This window comes from Octopus bimaculoides, chromosome 8 (assembly GCF_046866305.1).
Source record: "Octopus bimaculoides isolate indiv1 chromosome 8, ASM4686630v1, whole genome shotgun sequence".
In the NCBI taxonomy this organism is placed as follows: domain Eukaryota; kingdom Metazoa; phylum Mollusca; class Cephalopoda; order Octopoda; family Octopodidae; genus Octopus; species Octopus bimaculoides.
The window spans coordinates 86,192,560-86,211,970 of record NC_142935.1 but is presented as its reverse complement, the minus strand read 5'-3'; the positions used below and the strand labels follow the sequence as shown (position 1 = coordinate 86,211,970).

The 19,411-nt window shown below is 36.2% G+C and overlaps 1 protein-coding gene across 2 annotated transcripts in view; it reads right to left on the bottom strand.

Moving 5' to 3' along the window:
• Positions 1-19,411, bottom strand: part of LOC106875240 (ribonuclease H2 subunit B) — a 37,095-nt gene that overhangs the window by 7,053 nt on the left and 10,631 nt on the right. For both annotated transcript variants that reach the window (XM_014923304.3, XM_014923303.3), the window contains exons 3-8: positions 18,322-18,429; positions 15,539-15,615; positions 12,635-12,749; positions 9,944-10,008; positions 8,656-8,764; positions 5,170-5,251 (exon numbers count right to left, since the gene is read on the bottom strand). In XM_014923304.3, the coding sequence (XP_014778790.1) occupies positions 5,170-5,251; positions 8,656-8,764; positions 9,944-10,008; positions 12,635-12,749; positions 15,539-15,615; positions 18,322-18,429 (556 nt within the window). The remainder of the gene's footprint in view (positions 1-5,169; positions 5,252-8,655; positions 8,765-9,943; positions 10,009-12,634; positions 12,750-15,538; positions 15,616-18,321; positions 18,430-19,411) is intronic.

The window sequence follows — 19,411 nt, the reverse complement described above, 5'->3', positions numbered from 1 at the left end:
GTCATCAGAGAATATTGGGACCATTAGTAGATTGATACTATAACTACAGTGGTATTATCAGTAGGCTTATACCACTGGTACAGTGATAATCATTGGTCTACTGATACCATAGCAGGCTAGTAATACCATCAGTTCACTGGTACATCAGTAAACTAATATGTCATTAACCCTTTTGTTACCATATGTCTGTTGAAATACACTGTCTTTGTTTCAATTTCAGAAATAGTGAAGGATTTAGTAAAATAACTGTTGTTATTAAGCTGTTTGGAACATAAATTAACATGAACTTTTAATGAGAAGTTTTAATTTAGACTACTTTAAAACAGGAAGTTTGTATCACAGAACCAGGGGTGGTCTTGCTTGATATCAAAACGGCTAAGTGATCTGTCTGCTACTCCAATTAAAATATCTATTGTTAACATAGACAATAATTTGTGGAGAGGTATAGTCTTTAAATCAACTTCAGTATTTGACTTGTAATTTATTTACCAACCCAGCAAGGGTGAAAGGAGAGGTCAGAATGTAACAATATGCAACTAAATTCCAGTTCTGACTTACACCATAACTCTTGCTAAATTACTGGTTTCAAATTTTGGCACAGGGGAGAGGGTACATTGATTACAATGACCCCAGTGCTTAACTGGTACTTATTTTATCAAGCTGGAGAGGATGAAAGGCAAAGTTGACCTTGGCAGTAATTTAACTCAGAGTATAAATCTGGAAGAAATGCCACAAAGCAGTTTCTCTGGCATGCTAATGATTCTGCCAGCTCACCGCCTTATACATAGAAAAAATTGCTTTCAAATTTTGGCAACAAGGCTAGCAATTTAGGGGAAGGGGCTAAGTCGATTACATTGACTCCAGTGCTCAACTGGTACTTGTTTTATCGACCCTCAAAGGACGAAAGGCAAAGTCGACCGTGGCAGCATTTGAACTCAGAATGTAAAGACAGATAAAACACTGCTAAGCATTTTGCCTGGCATGATAACGTTTCTGCCAGCTCACCGCCTTACTCTTATTAAATTATTAACTGAGGGTCTGATGACACTCAATTACTCAATAATCATTGAAGTGTGTTATACCAAATTGAAACCTGTAATGGTGAAATCTGGTTTATGAAGGAGAGATTTTTAGCCTGCCTGAGACTGCTCCTGGTTTTCTATAATACAAACTTCTTTTCAGATGGTCTAAATTTAAACTTGCCATCAAAATTTCCCATTAGTTTATAGGGCTGGACTATATGCTGGGTGTGGCATCAGTTTGATTCCCTCAAGTTCCTGGAGTGTATTCCAGGTTGTTGGAGCAAAGTAAGGTCTTATGTTGTCTTGCAGAAGAGCTCACTTTTTGTTAATCAACACCAGGCATTTTTGCTACGCAATGGCATACATCTGTCCAAGCTGCTTGGAGTACAGATTGGCATTGATGATTCAACTGTCCAGAACAAACTTGAAGTGAATTATGCCCTCATAATTCCACCAGATGCAGAGCAACATCTTATATTTGGAAACCCGTCTGTTTGGCAACAGGTTCAAGAAGCTGGTCTTTGTTTAATCACTGCTTGTGTATGCTAGGCATGCAGAAAAATATCTCCCTCTGATTATTATTTGTTCCAATCCGTGGCTCACTTCCTGCACTTGCACCACTTCATCAATCAAGAGGAGGTGGAAGCTTCAGTGAAGGATGATACCAGTTCTTGTCCTTCTTTACCTCGAAGGACAGGAACTAGTATCATCATGGGATCAAAGAACTTGCAGAAAGGTGGCTCCAGACAGAGCAACACGACGGCCTCTACTTTGAATGCTAGATTGCTTTTGCTGTAGCTTAATGAATAAAGCAAATAAGTTAGCAAAATATTGTAAAACTTTTGACTCAACATAATATAAAGTACTTGATTGGTGCTTTATTTTATCGACCCCAAAAAGATGAAAGGGGAAAGCTGACCTCAGCGTGATTTGAATTCAGAATATAACCCTGGAGGAAATGCCATTAAGCATTTTGAATGAAACTAACGAATCTGCTAGTTAATTGTGAATATAATTGTTTCTAATTTAGCCACTAGTCTAGCAGTTTTGAAGGGAAAGTGCTATTATTTGCTTCACTGCAGAAGGATGAGAGGTAAAGCTGACCTCAACAGGATTAATAATAATAATAATAATAATAATGATAATTCTTTCTACTAAAGGCACAAGGCCTGAAATTTTGGTGGAGCAGGGTAAGTCGATTACATCTACCCCAGTGCACAACTGGTACTTATTTTACTGACTCTGAAAGGATAAAAGATAAAGACAACCTTCGCAAAATTTGAACTCAGAACGTGAAGACGGACGAAATGCATCACGCTCTTCTTATTGTCTCTTTACCTTCATGAAGAGTTACATCAATCTTTCTATCATCATCATCATCATCATCATCATCATCATCATAATAATAATAATAATAATAATAATAATAATAATAATAATAATAATAATAATAATAATAATAATGGTTTCAAATTTTGATACAAGGCCAGCAGTTTTAAGGGAAGGGGTAAGTCAATTACATTGGCCCTAATGTTCAACTGCTACTTATTTTATTTACCTAAGAAAGAAAGAAAGAAAGACAGAAAGACAGAAAGAAAGAAAGACAGAAAGACAGAAAGAAAGAAAGAAAGAAAGAATGAATAATAATAATAATAATAATAATAATAATAATAATAATAATAATAATAATAATGGTTTCTAGTTTTGGCACATGACCAGTGATTTGGGAGTGAGGCGGTTAGTTGATACCACTGACCCAAGTACTTAACTGGTATTTTATTTTATTGTCCCGGAAAGGATGAAAGGCAAAATTGACCTGAGTGGGATTAATAATTGTAATAATAATAAACTAGCTGGACCCATGAAAAATTCACAGAAAACAAAAAAAATGTAAGCATCTGTAAATTATGTGCTGGTGCCAGGACTTATTCCCTGTAAGCCTGGTGCTTATTCTATCAGTCTCTTCTGCCGAACAGCTAAGTTATGGGGACACAAACACACCAACATCAGTTGTCAAACAATGGTGGTGGGGGGATAAACACAGACACAAACACACACATAAAAATATAACATATATAAATATATACATATATATATATATATATGACGGGCTTCTTTCAGTTTCCATCTACCAAATTGGTTGGCCAAGGCTATAGTAGAAGACACTCTTTAAAGTATAGAGTTGAATTTCGTGTGGCCACCTATTGGCAACTTTTCTCCTCCACATATTTTGTAGGTGGTATTACACATTTTTCTGGGCTCCTTTCACAGCTATACTCCGTTCTAAATTTGCATTAGTTTTTTTATGAAAAGATGGAAGGGAGAGGGGCTTCTTTGTAGAGAAAATGTTAAACATGCCTGAAAAAAAAAAACATGATCTTTCGCCACCAACTAAAAGACATGAAAAACTATGCAAGAAGGTGAAGAGAAAGAAGAGAGAACTAACAATCGATCCTCTAGAACTCCCAAAATAAAAACATAAACACCTGAAAGATTTTCCCTCTATTCATTACTAAATGTCTTTCCCTCTTTTTCATTGTTAAAAGTAAAGAAGCTAGAAAAGTTTGATTGTATTTCAGTCTAATTGGCATTGTAAATGACTGAGGCTTTTCTTTCCCTGTCTCTATCACTTCACTCCTTTTCTCTATGGTTAAGAGAATGAAGGTGCATAGCTCAGTAGTTAGAGGTATTTGGCCCACAATCGTAAAGTCATGCGTACGATCCCCTGCAGAGCGCTGTGTTTTTGAGCAAGGTACTCTACTTCACCTTGCTGCAGTCCACTCAGCTAGCAAAAATGAGTTGTAGCTGTAATTCAAAGAACACACCTTATGGTATGTCTGTGGAGTACTCAGCTACTTGCACGTTAATTTTACAAGCAAACTATTCGTTGATCAGATAAACAGGAACCTTGTCATCGTAACCAACAAAGTGACATTTTTTAAAAAGAGTGACAGAAAGGGAAATGTTCCGTATCGTAAGGCAAAAATGTCATGTGTTCAGTATAAGCAGTGAAAGCTAAGACAAAATAATTGCCCCCAACTCACACTCAGTTTAATAACAACAGCCTGCGCATCAGTGTTCATCTGGGGCTTTGGGCTCCAGATCTGTGAGACCCACAAATGCTGCTGTTAGGACAAGATTAACACCCATAGTGACCCAAACGACTAAAAAGATTTTCCTGCCTCTATATAGGATCTTTATACGTCTTCTTCCAACCACGTGAAGGTTTATCTTGTTCCAGTCCACTCAGCTGGCCAAAATGAGTTGTAGCTGTAATTCAAAGGGCCAGCCTTGTCATATTTTGTGTGAGGCTGAATCTCCCTGAGAATTACGTTAATGATATGCGTGGCTGTGTGATAAGTAGCTTGCTTGCCAACCACATGGTTCCGGATTCAGTCCCACTGCGTGGCACCTTGGGCAAGTGTCTTCTACTATAGCCTCGGGCCGATCAAAGCCTTGTGAGTGGATTTGGTAGACGGAAACTGAAAGAAGCCCGTCGTATATATGTATATGTATATATATGTGTATGTGTGTGTTTGTGTCTGTGTTTGTCCCCACAACATCGCTTGACAACTGATGCTGGTGTGTTTATGTCCCCGTCACTTAGCGGTTCAGCAAAAGAAACTGATAGAATAAGTACTAGGCTTACAAAGAATAAGTCCTGGGGTCGATTTGCTTGACTAAAGGCGGTGCTCCAGCATGGCCGCAGTCAAATGACTGAAACAAGTAAAAGAGTAAAAGAGAGTATGTCTGCGGAGAGACTCAGCTACTTGCAAGTTAATTTTATCCTTATGTGGTAATGAAAAGTGAAAGTGACATCCAATATTTGCTGTGTCTATGTATTTAAGTATCAACTTTTCTTTGGATCTATGTATCTACTGTCTCTCTCACTTTCTCTCTTTCACTTCTTCTGTGTCTTTCCTCTCTCCTGCTTTTAATTTAACAATGGGTGTATGTATCTATGTATCAACTTTTCTTGCGATGTGATAAACATTTAAAAACACAAAACGAACGTTGTCACCACTCACTGTTTCTTTCACTCTCTCTCTTTCTGTCTCACTTTGCCACTCACTTCTTCTTTGAAGTGTGACACACATGACAGGTGCATACAAAAAAAAATAGACATATTAATATTATTGATTCTTACCCTAGTTTCTCTTTCAATTTCTTCTGCAAGTCATCACAGATGTAATTAGACACCATACCACATGCATATAACATGGCTTCCTCTGAGGTGACAAAAGCAAAAAACAAAATAAGAAAGAAATTAATGAGTAAATTAATTATTGAAAGAAAATAGTTTCAAATAAAATTTCATTTCAGAAGAAACAAAAATTGAATCTTTTCTGTTTGGCTTTCCCTTTTTGAAATTTTCAAGTTAGGTGAAAATTTTCAAATTTGGTATATTAATGTAATTTTTCATGTTGAATCTCATGTTGATATTCACATGTTCCACAAAAATTTTAGAAAAATGTTACAGTGGTTTAAAGTTTGATTATTTTTACTCAATCAGAAAACAGAATTTGGAAGCTGGAATTTTCTGCATGATAACTTTTATTAAATAAAATGAAAGCAATATATTACAACAATGATAGTTCTAAGGTGTTTTGAAGTATTAATAAGTTTAAATGAATAAAGTCAATTGAAATGCTGGAACAGGCAAAATATCCTCAATGAACTTCTTTTATTTTTCAAAACATTACAAAAAAACAAACTACATTACACTTCCGTAGCTATAGTTCAGTTCATGTAAACAATTTATTCAAAAACAAAAGTTTGAGACACACTGGGGTTAGAGTTAGGGTAGGGTTGGGGTTTAGGGTTAGAGTAAGGGGTTATGATTGGAGTTTAGAGTTGGAATTAGGGTTTAGGGTAAGAATTAGAGTTTAGAGTTAGGGTTAGAGTTAGGACTTAGAGTTGGGGTTTAGGGTTGAAATTAGTGTTTAGGGTTAGCATTGGGGTTTAGAGTTAAAGTTAAGATTTAAAGTTAGAATCAGGGCCTAGGGTTAGAATTAAGGTTTAGGGCTTGAGTTAGAATTTAGGATTAGCATTTAAGGCCAGTCTGACCAGTAGTTGACCTGGGGTTAATGAATGAGTAACATATTTTTAGTGAACATTTTTCTGGAACAAGTGAATAACAAAATTAGATTCAGCATGAAAAATTACATCAATATATCAAATTTGAAATTAATACATTTTTGGACACAAAAATTTTAAAATTGGAAGTTCAGAATATAGATACAGTAGTTTTAAGCAGTTACTATGGGAACAGGCAGCAATGAGTCTGTGGCTTACAACTGGCTAAAATTACCCAAAATTTGCAAACTTTAAAAGCTATTAACTTTTTATTCATTAATTTATGACAAAAATTAATTTCATTTTCGTAATTAGCATACATTATCACCATTATCATCATCATTTAACATCCATTTTCCATGCTAGCATGGGTTGGACGGTTTGACTGAGGTCTGGAGAGCCAGTGGCTGCGCCAGGCTCCAATCTGATCTGGCAATGTTTCTACAGCTAGATGCCCTTCCTAACGTCAACCATTCCGAGAGTGTAGTGGGTGCTTTTTATGTGCCACTGGCACTGGAGCCAGTCAGGTGGTCCAGGCATCAATCATATTAGGATAATGCTTTTTTACAGAAATACACCAAATTTGAAATCAACTGGAACAAAATTAAAGGAATTGAAAAGTGAAAGTCAAACAGAAAAGATGCCAAAAATTTTGTGAACAACAGAAGTAAAATTAGATTTTAGTGTAACTTGGCTTTTTTTGTAAATTACATTATAGAAACCTAAACCACTTTACAAAGGCAGGTTAATATAATATAAATATGTGTGTGTGTGTGTGTGTGTGTATGTGTGTGTGTGTGTGTGTGTGTCCTAGTAGGGTATAAAGGTAGGGATCATGTGGGAAGAATGAAGAGGAAGAATACGAAGTTCTTCTTTATATTCTTCCTCTATATCACACCACCCTTGATTTCTATGTTATTTACTCATCCCCTAAGCACACTTTTTGTTTCATCCTGATATAAGCCAAGAAACAATGTCTGGAAGACACACAATGTGATGGCACAACCTTCTGATGCAAGTCTGATGAAGAGCCACTCAAATATCTAAAACTGGAAACATTTAAAAATTTTCCCTTCGAATTTTTGCATAAACTGGCATTGCAATTATAGTTGGTACAGAAACAATTGTAGTGAATCATTAAAGACGTGGTAAAGGATTTCTTTGCCTTATTTGGATTATATATATACTCTTTTCTTTTATTCTTTTATTTGTTTCGGTCATTTGATTGCGACCATGCAGGAGCAACGCCCGCCAGTGGAGCACTAACAGCACTGTCCGAGCGTGTTCATTGCTAGAGCAGCTGTCTGGCTTCCGTGCTAGCGGCCCGTAAATAGCACCATTTGAGCGTAATCATTACCTGCGTTGCCTTCTAGCACTTGTGCTGGTGGCAAGTTAGAAAATCATTCAAGCGAGGTTGTTGCCAGTGCCGCTGGGCTGGCTCCCGTACAGGTGGCACGTAAAAAACACCTTTTTGAGTGTGGCCATTGCCAGTACCGTGTGACTGGCCCTCATGCCGGTGGCACACAAAAGCACCCACTACACTCTCGGAATGGTTGGCGTTAGGAAGGGCATCCAGCTGTAGAAACTCTGCCAGATCAGATTGGAGCCTGGTGCAGCCTTCTAGCTAGCCAGTCCTCAGTCAAATCATCCAACCCATGCTAGCATGGAAAGCAGACGTTAAATGATGATGATGATATATATATATATATATATATATATAAAATAATTGCAGCATGGAAGATGTTTATAAGTCATTTAAGAACACACAAAACAAACCATTAGATTCACTTCAATATTTAAAGCTAATTTGTGTCAAAATATTTTCGTCGCTTTGAAACCACAACATGTTCACTGACAAAAATTCACCAGACAGAGGAAGGAGTCCACATCACCTTCCCCAGGTCAACTAGGGCCCTCTGACAGGACCCTTTGCTTTACGAGAAGTATGGAGAATAATCCTTGTTGCAACGCCTCTGACATAGCAGAACAAGTTGATGTCAGTCCCAGAACAGCTGTTGGGTGTCTCCACAAACTTGGCTACTATGGCAGGGCAGCATACAACTATCATACAATGTCAAAACAAGGAGATAGAATGCACCCACATAACACATACATCATCATCATCATCATCAGCCTTTTAATGTCCACTTTTCCATGCTTGCATGGGCTGGACAGAGATTGTTGAAGCAGGTTTTCTACAGGCAGGTGCCCTTCCTGTCACCAACCCTAACCTGTTTCCAAACATATTCATACTACCACATACCCAGGCATTTTTTCACAGAACATTAGCAATGATTGACGCTGCTTGTATGACAACAACACTCGTTTACAGCTATCATGTGATGTCAAGACAAGGAGATATAAACATACATATATACACATGCTCAGACACAAGCAGCAGCTTCTTTCAGTTCTCTCACTACCAAATCTATTCACAAGGCCTTGGTTGGTCTGGGTTCCATGCAGTGGGACTGAACTTAAAACCATGTTGTTGGAAAGTAAACTCCTTAACCACACAGCAAGAAGAAAAATTATCAAAAATGTAATTCTGTCTTACCTTTTAAATGAGGATTTTCTTTCATGGTCTTTATGTATGTCTTTGAATGTGCAACACCTTCTGAGACATGCACCCCTTTTTCAGAAAAAACCTTGGCTACCTTTTGTACCTTGCAGAAAATGAAACAAAATTATAAAAGTGGGTGTTGATCACAGCCAAACATTTTCCTGTAGTTTATACTTCATTTCTTACAGAAATGCACAGAAAATATCAAAGAACTCTCCAAAACAGAATTAATTCTAGAAGATTAACTCTTTTACTAGAAGATATCTGTTGAAATGCACCTGCCTTGTTTCAATTCATTTTGAAAACAATGAAGAATTTGAACTGGTGTTTGAAGCATAAATTAACATGAAATGATATTAATTTGCATCACTTTAAAACAGAAGTTTGCATCATAGAACCAAGGATGGTCTCGAGCAGATTGGTATCAAAAGGATTAAAAAAATTTAATATGGGATTTTACTCTTTATTAACAGTGATAATCACTGGTATTTTCCCATGGTTTATACCTCATTTCTCACGTACAACTATCATATATTTAACATGCATGCACATACACACACACTCACAGACTCCACCATAGAAAATGCTAGAGAACTTTCAAGAACAAACTCTAGAAGCTTAATAATCCTTTAATATAGAGTTTTAACTCTAAAATTGGCAACAATACACATTATTGTGCTCTCTTCAAGTTTTTTTTTTCTTTTGTTGTCTACCAAACCCAGTCATCACTCATTATACCTAATTTTTATACACAAAGGGCATTCATAACAGGCATCAACTACATTCCATGAGGAACACACAAGGTTATAGAAGATAATTGCCCAAGCTACCACGTACCATGTGGTTGTGAAACAAACTTCTTAATGGCACAATTATTCCTGCACCTATTTGGATTTTTTTGCCATCTAGATTAAAAAAAAAAAACTTGTTTACCTTACAATAGAAATGCTTGGTAAACTAGGAATAGCATAATTATTGGAAACAGAATCATTACCACACTGGCCAAAATGCTCTGAGTTCAAATCGTTCTGAGTTCAAATTCTGCCATGGTCAACTGCCTTTCATCCTTTCAGGGTCAATAAAATAAGTACCAGTTGAGTACTAGGCTCGATGTAATCAACTAGCCCCTGCACCCCAAAACTTGCTGGCCTTGTGCCAAAATTTGAAACCATTATCATTATGATTATTATATTTCTTAAAATTGTCCACAACTGTTTTATTATACAAGCCAAGTAACCTTCCTAAGATACACTAAAAGTAAAAAGTTTAGAACTATATTTACCTTACGTTGGAGCCAAGATAAAGTTTTCTCCTCAGAATAACGACAAGCAACAATACTATCACTTTCTAAAGAAAATAAAACATAGAATTAATTTCAATAAAAGAATGGTAAATTAATAGCTTAGAAACTAAACTAATATCTTGAAAACAACAGAACTGGAAATAATTCTGACTAAAAAACAGCTTCTACTATCTGCAATGCAGAAATAACAAAATTATATTCTGAATGTACAGGCAGGTTGTAGGTGCAGGTAGAGTTGTGTGGTTAATAAGTTTATTTCCCAACTACTTGCCAAGGTTTTTGTACAGTGGGCTTGAAAAATGGAACAATATGGTTGTAAAGTGAAATTTTTGAAGCACATTACGCAGTCTGATCACAGGTGAATGATAGCCCAATCTATCTGGCTGTAAAACAGAAAGAAACAATTCACTACAGTAAGCGGTAGGAGAGTAATGTACCTGATGAATGTTTCAGTAGCAGACAGTCTTAAACTATAAAAGAACAGCACTGCTCAAAAACCAGAACGCATTGGAAATAACACACATTGGAAATTATCTCCCCTTAACTGAGTAATGCACCCGGAAGACATTTCTTTTTACTTCTACAAGTAAATACATGTAGTTGACCGAGACAACGAGTGGGCAGCCCAATTTCCCTCAAATTACACCCGACCATCTTATAACAAAAAGGACACGTTGGATAATGTAACCCAAGGCAGTGATGACAAGAGCACTATTTTGATCATAGGACTGCTTGATCAGGGTTAATTTAAACATCACAGTTTTTGTATGGGGTGTATACAATACAGTCAACTGACTATTCCTACTACTACTAATACTATTACTACTACTGCTGCTACTAACAAACCAATAGAGGAGTCGCTAACTGGGTGCATAACCTGCTGTAAATAGCAGCCAAACATTCTTAAAAAATAAAAGGACATTAAATAAATTTCTATGTAGAGTATATTTGAATACTGAAGATTGGGTGGTCAGTAGCTTTGACCGTAATCAGGGTTGACCTTAAGGAAAACGACCATTTATTTTCAGCGAACAAGGGAGTCCCTACATAACCCTTCAACCTGCTGAAAATATCAGCCAAATCTCTTTCTTTTATTAAAGTCCCAAGCATTATGAGTTGACTTGGTAGACAGAAACTGAAAGAAGCCCATTGTCTGCTTTGAATATATATATATAAGGAAAATAAGACAGGGTAAAAAATGCTAAAATAATTTTATCTTTTTGACTTCAACTAAGAGTATTCCATAACAGCTACCTCTGATGCGCACAGGGTTACATAATCGGATTGTCACTTAACACTCCACTGAATCTCTTGTGTGAAACCAATTGGTAAGATCGGCCATAATGGATATATAATACTGTGCATGTCGGATAATGTATGTGTCATCATCATCATCATCATCATCATCGTTTAACATCTGTTGTCCATACTGGCACAGGTTGGATGGTTTGACTGTACTGGCACACTGGAAAGCTGTACCAGACTCAAGTCTGATTTGGCTGGACGCCCTTCCTAACACCAACCACTCTGAGAGTGTAACGGGTGCTTCTATGTGCCACCGGCACAGGTGCCATTTGTGTGACACTGCGGTACCAATTTGCATGACACCGGTATCTGCCATGACTGAGATTTTGCTCAACTTGATGGGTCTTCTCTTCAAGCACAACATAATGCCAAAGGTCTCAGTCATTGCCTCCATGAGGCCCAACACTCAAAGGGAACTCAGTCACTTTGCCTCTGTGGGCCCAATGTTCAAAAGATGTTCTTTACGTGCCACCAGCATGGGTGCACTTGGCTTGACAGGTCTTCTCATGATGATGATGATGATGAGAACAGGTGAAGCATGCCTAAAAAAACGAACATGACAACCCCCTTCTTCTTTTTAGGCACTGAATAACATCTCTCTTCCCCAAACCTCACCCCACATTCCTTTTTCTCAGTTTTCAGAGTTGGCACTGTCAATGTAGGCACACTGAAAGGTAGGTCTAGTGAGATTGTAGAGATGCTTGAAAGGAGACGTGTCGATGCATGCTGCATACAAGAGGTAAGATGGAGAGGAGCTTCAATCATGGTCCTAGCTCAGATACCAGGAAACCCCAAAATGGCAGAAATTCAAAAGATAGTGCTCATGGGAACTGCCCATATCCTACGTAAAATACTGACTATGTAATCTCAAATTTTAAAACAAACTCAATTTTCTTATGGTTTCTTAAACATTCTCTAGAACAACACTATGTACAAATCCAAAGATATGGTACCCTAGGCATAACACCTAGATGTTGTCTCTTGAGGTCTGTTGGTGAGACTTGGAACCAACTTGTACAAATGCAAAGTAAAAAGTCAAACATAAAATAATAATAATAATACAGTAGATTGAGAAGAGAGAGGATGGGTAGAAGGGAGAGAGAGATGGTATGTAGTTGGGTAGGTTGTAAGAATGTGGAGTAAATGTAGTGAATGGGAAAGGGGGAAGACATATGGTGGTGGAGAAGAGATAATTTGGTGGTTGAAACAGAAATAAAAAAAATAACCAGACATTGGGATCATTCATGCCACACAAACAGAGAAGAATGGACATATTACAGAGATTATGATGATAAAATGGGTTCAGAAATGAAGACAAACAGTTTAGCTGATATATATAAAAAAATAAACAAAAAAAACTATTACTTTTAACATCTGTGATTAGCGAGAGATCTTTTACTCTCACACTTTCAGAAAGGTGATGTATGTCAAGATACTGGTCATCTTCAAGCATGTGATCAATAGTCATAAACTTTCCAGTCTGAAATAACAATCACAATATCAATAACCATTATGTCCAATAAATGATTTCAGTAATTATTAATAAGTTAAACTACATTTTGAATTTAGCCGAGGGTTACACATCCATAAAAATCTTTAAAAAAGTTGTTTTGTAATAGCTGACCAGAAGAGAAAGGGCAGTGACTATGGCCTTTCTTTAGCTTCTTAGATTAACAGGAAAGAAGGAAATCCTCCTCAGGTAGGAGATCCAACTGAGTGTATGTAACAGAATGGGTAGCCAAGGACCAGGTGATGGATTAACCCCGGCCCAAATATTCTATCTGTTTTTTGTTCAAACTGGCCAGGTCCACCCTCTCGTATCCACCCTACAGTCATTCTAAAAGTAAATGATCATATCATTGAAATCTCAAAGCTACAAGATAGCATGATTAATTCAAAACAATGTGAATAAAATAAGCATTACATTTGACAGAGTAATCTGAATGCTAAAGGGTTAAACAGGGTAACTCTTCCAGCACTACCTCTCAATACTTTCAGCATTGTTATTAGCTTACAAACACTTCAGTCAAGTTTAAGATAGTAGTGTAACACTACTTTAACCAATCCATCACCACACAAATGCATTCTTATGGAACTTCACCATACTCCCTACAACAATTGTTTCCTTAACCACTAACAGGTAAATAATTCACACTGAACATTAACCATGGAAATAATCATTTGTCTCTGTCCATTAGACAAGTAGAATCTAAAGCAGTGAATAATAAGTCACTCTTGTACGATGGGGAGCTGAAAAGTTCCTGACTCTGGCTAAAAGAAAATACAGGAGGATCGGTTAATTATGATTTTATTCAACATATTCCCCTCTCAGATTCACACTCTTATTGCAGCTGTCCTTCAGTTTTTTCTGTAAAAGAACTTGGAAGATTGGGCCTTCAACCAGGCTTTCATGATACCCTTAAAGCCAGGAACTTTTCAATACCCCATCCTATACAACAGTATAAATAATGTTGGTTCTCAAAAATTTACTAAAATTGGTTGTGTAGGTACTATAAGTACAGTGTTGTCTATACAGTGGTACTGGTGGTGATGTATTAACTACACAGTGGTATAATGGTGGTGGTGATATTGACTATACAGTGGTAGTATTGGTAATATTGTAAAGGGTAAAGAGTAATGTTAGATAAAGTGCCTTGCTCAAGAACACAACACAGCACGATTCAGGAATTGAACTTACAACCTCGTGATTGTTAGCCCAATGCTCTAACCACTGAGCCATGTACCTTCACTGTGTACACTCCTGTATATGGTAAGAAGGAACATTATGTTACAACTGACACTGCTTATAATACCATCCTACTGTAATAATTATACTTCTCATCACCATTACCATCATCATTATTATCATTTTATGCCCACCTTCTATACTGCTGTAGGTTGTTGGATGAGTTTGCCATGGTTGAAGTCAGCTCATATTCAGGAGACAGTGCTCACCTAAATGCTTCAGAGGACTGCATTTTACTTACGTTTCATTTTTAGTTTGTTTTTTTACAATTGGGTGTTGTTTTTTATATTATTATTATTCTTTTTGTGGCACCTGTACTAGTGAAGTAACCATATCTTCAACAAGGCCAAAGGGTCCTCACAACTCCATGTTTCTGCTTGCGGGTCAACCAGTTTACTGAGTGAGAGATATGGAGGTATGAATGATAACGTAAAGTAGTAAGAAGGATGAATGACAGGGGAACTCAGCAATCTGTAGTAGGTACACATATGCAAGGTAATGTGGTCAATACTACTTGTATTACTACATGGTGTGCTGTGTTCTTGAGCAAGACACTTTATTTCACATTGCTCTAGTTCACTCATCTGTAGAAATTAGTTACAATGTCACTGGTGCCAAGCTGTATCAGCCTTTGCCTTTCCCTTGGACAACATTGGTGGCGTAGAGAAGGGAGACTGGTGTGCAAGGGCGACTGCTGTTCTTCCATAAAAAAACCTTGCCCATACTTGTGCCTCGGAGGGGAACTTTCTATGTGCAATCCCATGATCATTTGTGACTGAAGGGGGCCTTTACCATTTTTTCTTACCCCTACATTGTAAAAGTAAAGACATTCATAGAGATAATAAAGTTTTTGCATGGTCACACCATCTGTTGGAAATAGTATCCAAATAACCCTCAAATTACATCCGATGTCCTTAATATAGAAGGACACATTCGATAATGTAATCCTTGATACACTGTGTCAGAAGAGAAAACTAATGAGATGGCCACAGCTGGAAGAATAGCCAAAAAATGTAAAATCTGAACATCATCCTTCAAATTGAAATAAACTTTAATATTTTTCAACAATTTCAAATCCACCCAGACATCTCATTACCACTATTTTTATCTCTTTTTATCTTCACTCTGATCCCCCTTGTATTTTCTTCTAAAATGTGAGTAGCTATGTAGCTCCTCTACACAAAGAAACCTGTTCTGCTTTGACCCCTCTCTCATCTCCAAGCATAAAGCCATCTCTCTTGAGGTTCATAGACTTGCAAGGTGCATGGCAACCTTACTAGTGCTGGTGTCATAAAAAATGCACCCAGTACATACTGTAAAGTGGTTGGTGTTAAGAGGGGTATCCAGAAACTGAAACCTTGCAAAAGTAGGCAGTAGGGCATGATACAGTCCCTGAAACTATTGGATCCTGTCAAACTGTACAACCCATGCCATCTTGGAAAATGAACATTAAATGGTGATGGTGGTGAAGATGATGATAATGATGATATATATATACATAGGGAAAGAATTCAAGTAATTACCTTCTTTTCTGCCTTTATTAAGTAGGGTAAAATAAGGAAAAGGGGATCAACAGGTGAGACAAACAACAGGGAGCCATCTGAAAACAGAAGATAACAACAAAACTTATTTCAAATTGGGGCCAAAAAGAAAACAGTTATGTAGAAATAAAAACCAAGCCTCTCTTAAAGTACATTCTATCATCTTAAAATAGAAACATCATATTGGATAACATACTCCTAGATATACTATGCCCCAAGGAAAGAGAATGAAATGACTAAGACTCAATCAAAGACTGGTTAATAACATCTTAGTATAAATCATTATGATCATTACTGATTTAACATATATTAATCTATGATAATATGGATTATAGACCTCTACATAAAGATATTTTACTCTCTTTTATTCTTTAATTGGTTTCATTCACTGGACTGTGGCCATGCTGGGGCACTGCCTTCAATGATTTGTATTCAATCATATCAAACCTATTACTTATTTTATCAATCATTATTTTTCAAATGGCTAAGTTATCCCCTTTCCTTTCCCCTTAATCCACTGTTTGTACAACCCATGCTATCATGGAAAAATGGACATGTAAACAAATGAGCAAATGATACTGGCAGGGAATGATAGAATCAGTACAGTGTCTGACAAAATAACCTTGTAGTATTTGGTTATGTCTCTGAATGTTTTAAGGTTAAATCAGCATAAGTCCACCTTAGCTTCTAGTATTTCAAGATTAATAAAATAAGTGTTGTAATTAATGTAAACAACTATACTCTAGAACAGTGCTCTGCAACCAGAATGCTGTTGCACACTGGTGTGCCAGGAGACGATGCTAGGTGTGCCACAGTGTAACCTGAATATAATTTTTTTCCCTATACTTTAAGTTATATTTTTAGTTCAGGTGTGCCACCAAATTCTGAAAAGAATGTAAGTGTATCACAAGTGAAAAAAGACAGTGCCCAATAGTAGCCACAGCTCAATAACTGAAAGCAATAATAAAATAAAGAATTTCAGCATACAACACTATTTTTCCCAACCTGCAATATCATCCATTTACCATACATATTCCACACAAAAAGCATCCAGTCCACACTGTAAAGTGGTTGATGTTTGGAAGGGCAGCTGTAAAAACCATACCAAAACCGACCTTGCTTGTGCCACATAAAAAAGCACTCTGTCCACTCTGCCAAGTGGTTGGTGTTAGGAAGGGCATCTAACTGTAAAAACCATGCCAAAACAGACACAGAAGTCTGGTGCAGGCTCCTGTCAAACTGTCCAACCCATGCCAGCATGGAAGGAGGACATTAAATGATGATGATGATACCATTTCCTGTATAGTCAAGTCATATATATATATATATATATATATATATATATATAGATAGATAGATGTGTTTCTGATACACAGTCCCTTGTTAAATTTATTACTCAGCTAAATTTATCAAAGTCACACTACACATCTAACAAACCATACTTAGTTCATTGCTTTGCCTCAATTGATACCCAGTATCTTGTTAAATCTAATGTTACTCAGTTAAATCTAGCAAGGCCACATTACACATCTAACACACTGTACAAAACTTGTACAACAGCTGTTCATCTACTGTTGCCGTAAAGATACATCCTGCTTCTTTTTTTATTGTTCATAAATTACAAAACATATCATTAATGTTCAACTAAAGCCAAAACTGGATTAACCATTAAGCAATATAATGATGTACTTAAGCTCTCCTTGGGAATGGTACACAACAGAGACTTGTGATGGATTCATGACAGTGCAGATGGTACAACTCCCATTGAAAATCTGCATTTTCCTGTCATCCTATATTGAAAATTTCTTGTTATTTCAGTGTTCAATAAATACAATAAAAAAGCAAGTTTCTAATTTAATTTTTAATATTTTTTAAAATGTTTTTTTTTATCAATTTTGAATATATTTTTCAATCATCATCATCATCATCATTTAACATCCGTTGTCCATGCTGGCATGGGTTGGACGGATTGACTGTGCTTGCATGCTGGAAGGCTGCACCAGATTCCAGTCTGATTTGGCATGGTTTTCTATAGCTGGATGCCCTTCCTAATGCCAACCCTTCTGAGATGTAATGGGTGCCTTTACATGCCACCAGCACAGGTCCCATTTGCATTGATATTTTTAAAAATACGTTTTAACATTTAAAAAATATTTTTAATATTTTTTGCATATAGCAATTAGTGAATCTTAATTACCTAAATTAACATAATTATCCAAATTCAAGCCATTGACCTATTTCAGTTACTGCCATTATTACATATAACACTGAGGTAACACAATTTTTGTTTTTGGGGAGCAACTGTTATTTCCTATTTGCTTACCTCTAGAAAGTATACAAAGCCTGTCATATGTATATCTTTTTTATCTTTTATCTTTTACTTGTTTCAGTCATTAGACCGTGGCCATGCTGGGGCACCACCTTGAATTCTTAGTTGAATGTATCGACCCCAGTACTTCTTTTTTTTAAGCCTGATACTTATTCTATCAGTCTCTTTTGCTGAACCAGGGAACACAAATACATCAACACCGGTTGTCAAGCATGCTTTAGGTTTACTTAAAGAATAAGTGATTTATAATGGTTTTAATAGTCAAATTCATTCAAAACATATCAAAAGACACAGAGAAAAAACATAAATTTTACCTTCAAAGTGAGATGAGTGTAATAGTAAAAATTTATCAAAAACTTATATAGAGAGAGAACAGTTATGTTGATATTGTAGTTTATTGAGAGATAGAGAGAGAGAGTTTAAAATAACCACCTACCTTCAACAACATAATTGTTAAATAACCAAGAGCGAAATTCTTCTTTGTAGTTTGTAACTTCAAATACATTTTGATTCTTATGAGTGAAGAGAAATATGCTGCTGTTATCTGCAGATTTAAGAGGGAAACATTAAAATATTAATGATTCTCAAAGGTAATGAATGACAAAGTTGTAATGCAATTATCACAAAACAACAGAAACAACCTGAAAATGTATAGAGTAGAATGATGTAGAATTTGAGAAATATTGATTTAATATTTTTAAATTACTCATGTATTTTAAATAGAGCAAAGTTTAGGAAACATGCTCAGAACACCAATGCATGGAATAAGCTTATTGCATCAGTTGTTAGATGTCAGGCGACTGCATCCTTCTCAAAACTCCATCCTTCCAGAAATTCATGAACACTACTCCAACACACCTTTCCTCTTTATGGCTCTTTTGCTGTATGTTTTTCTGTCTTTTTGTCTTTTATTCTGTGTATTGTGCATGTACTTCTAGTCTTCACTGTCATCTTTCTTTATGACACATATCTTTTATTCTTTTCTGATAAGCTGTAATGCATCAGAGCAGTGTGTACAATAAGCTCATTATCATTATTTTAAGAATGGTTTTAATGAAAATGTATGAAGATTAGGATGATAAATAGTAAGGTATCTAACAGTTGAACCCACAACAGTATATCTCCAACAGTATCAAGTGAATTATCTTGATCAGTATACAAGAAATGAATAGATAGGAGCCTTGTATTGTATTGTATTGTCAGTGCAACAATACAAACATAAAGCATTGTGAAATATCTGGCAATTGTATCAGGTAAGAGAACTTTAGAGGTAGCATGAACATTAAAACTGCTAACAGCATAAATAGCCATAGACATAGAAAATGAATAAATAACATCAACAGATGTTTTATAAAATGGAATACAATTTGTTTTTTTACTTCTATAAATGTAGAAGGAAAAGGAAATATAAAGCTAAAACATACCTGAAACATCATAAATTTAAATAAATATATTACACCTTATTGACTAATCTTGGATTAAGCAGTAAATATAATTTTAAACAAAGTGGAACAGGCAAATATTGG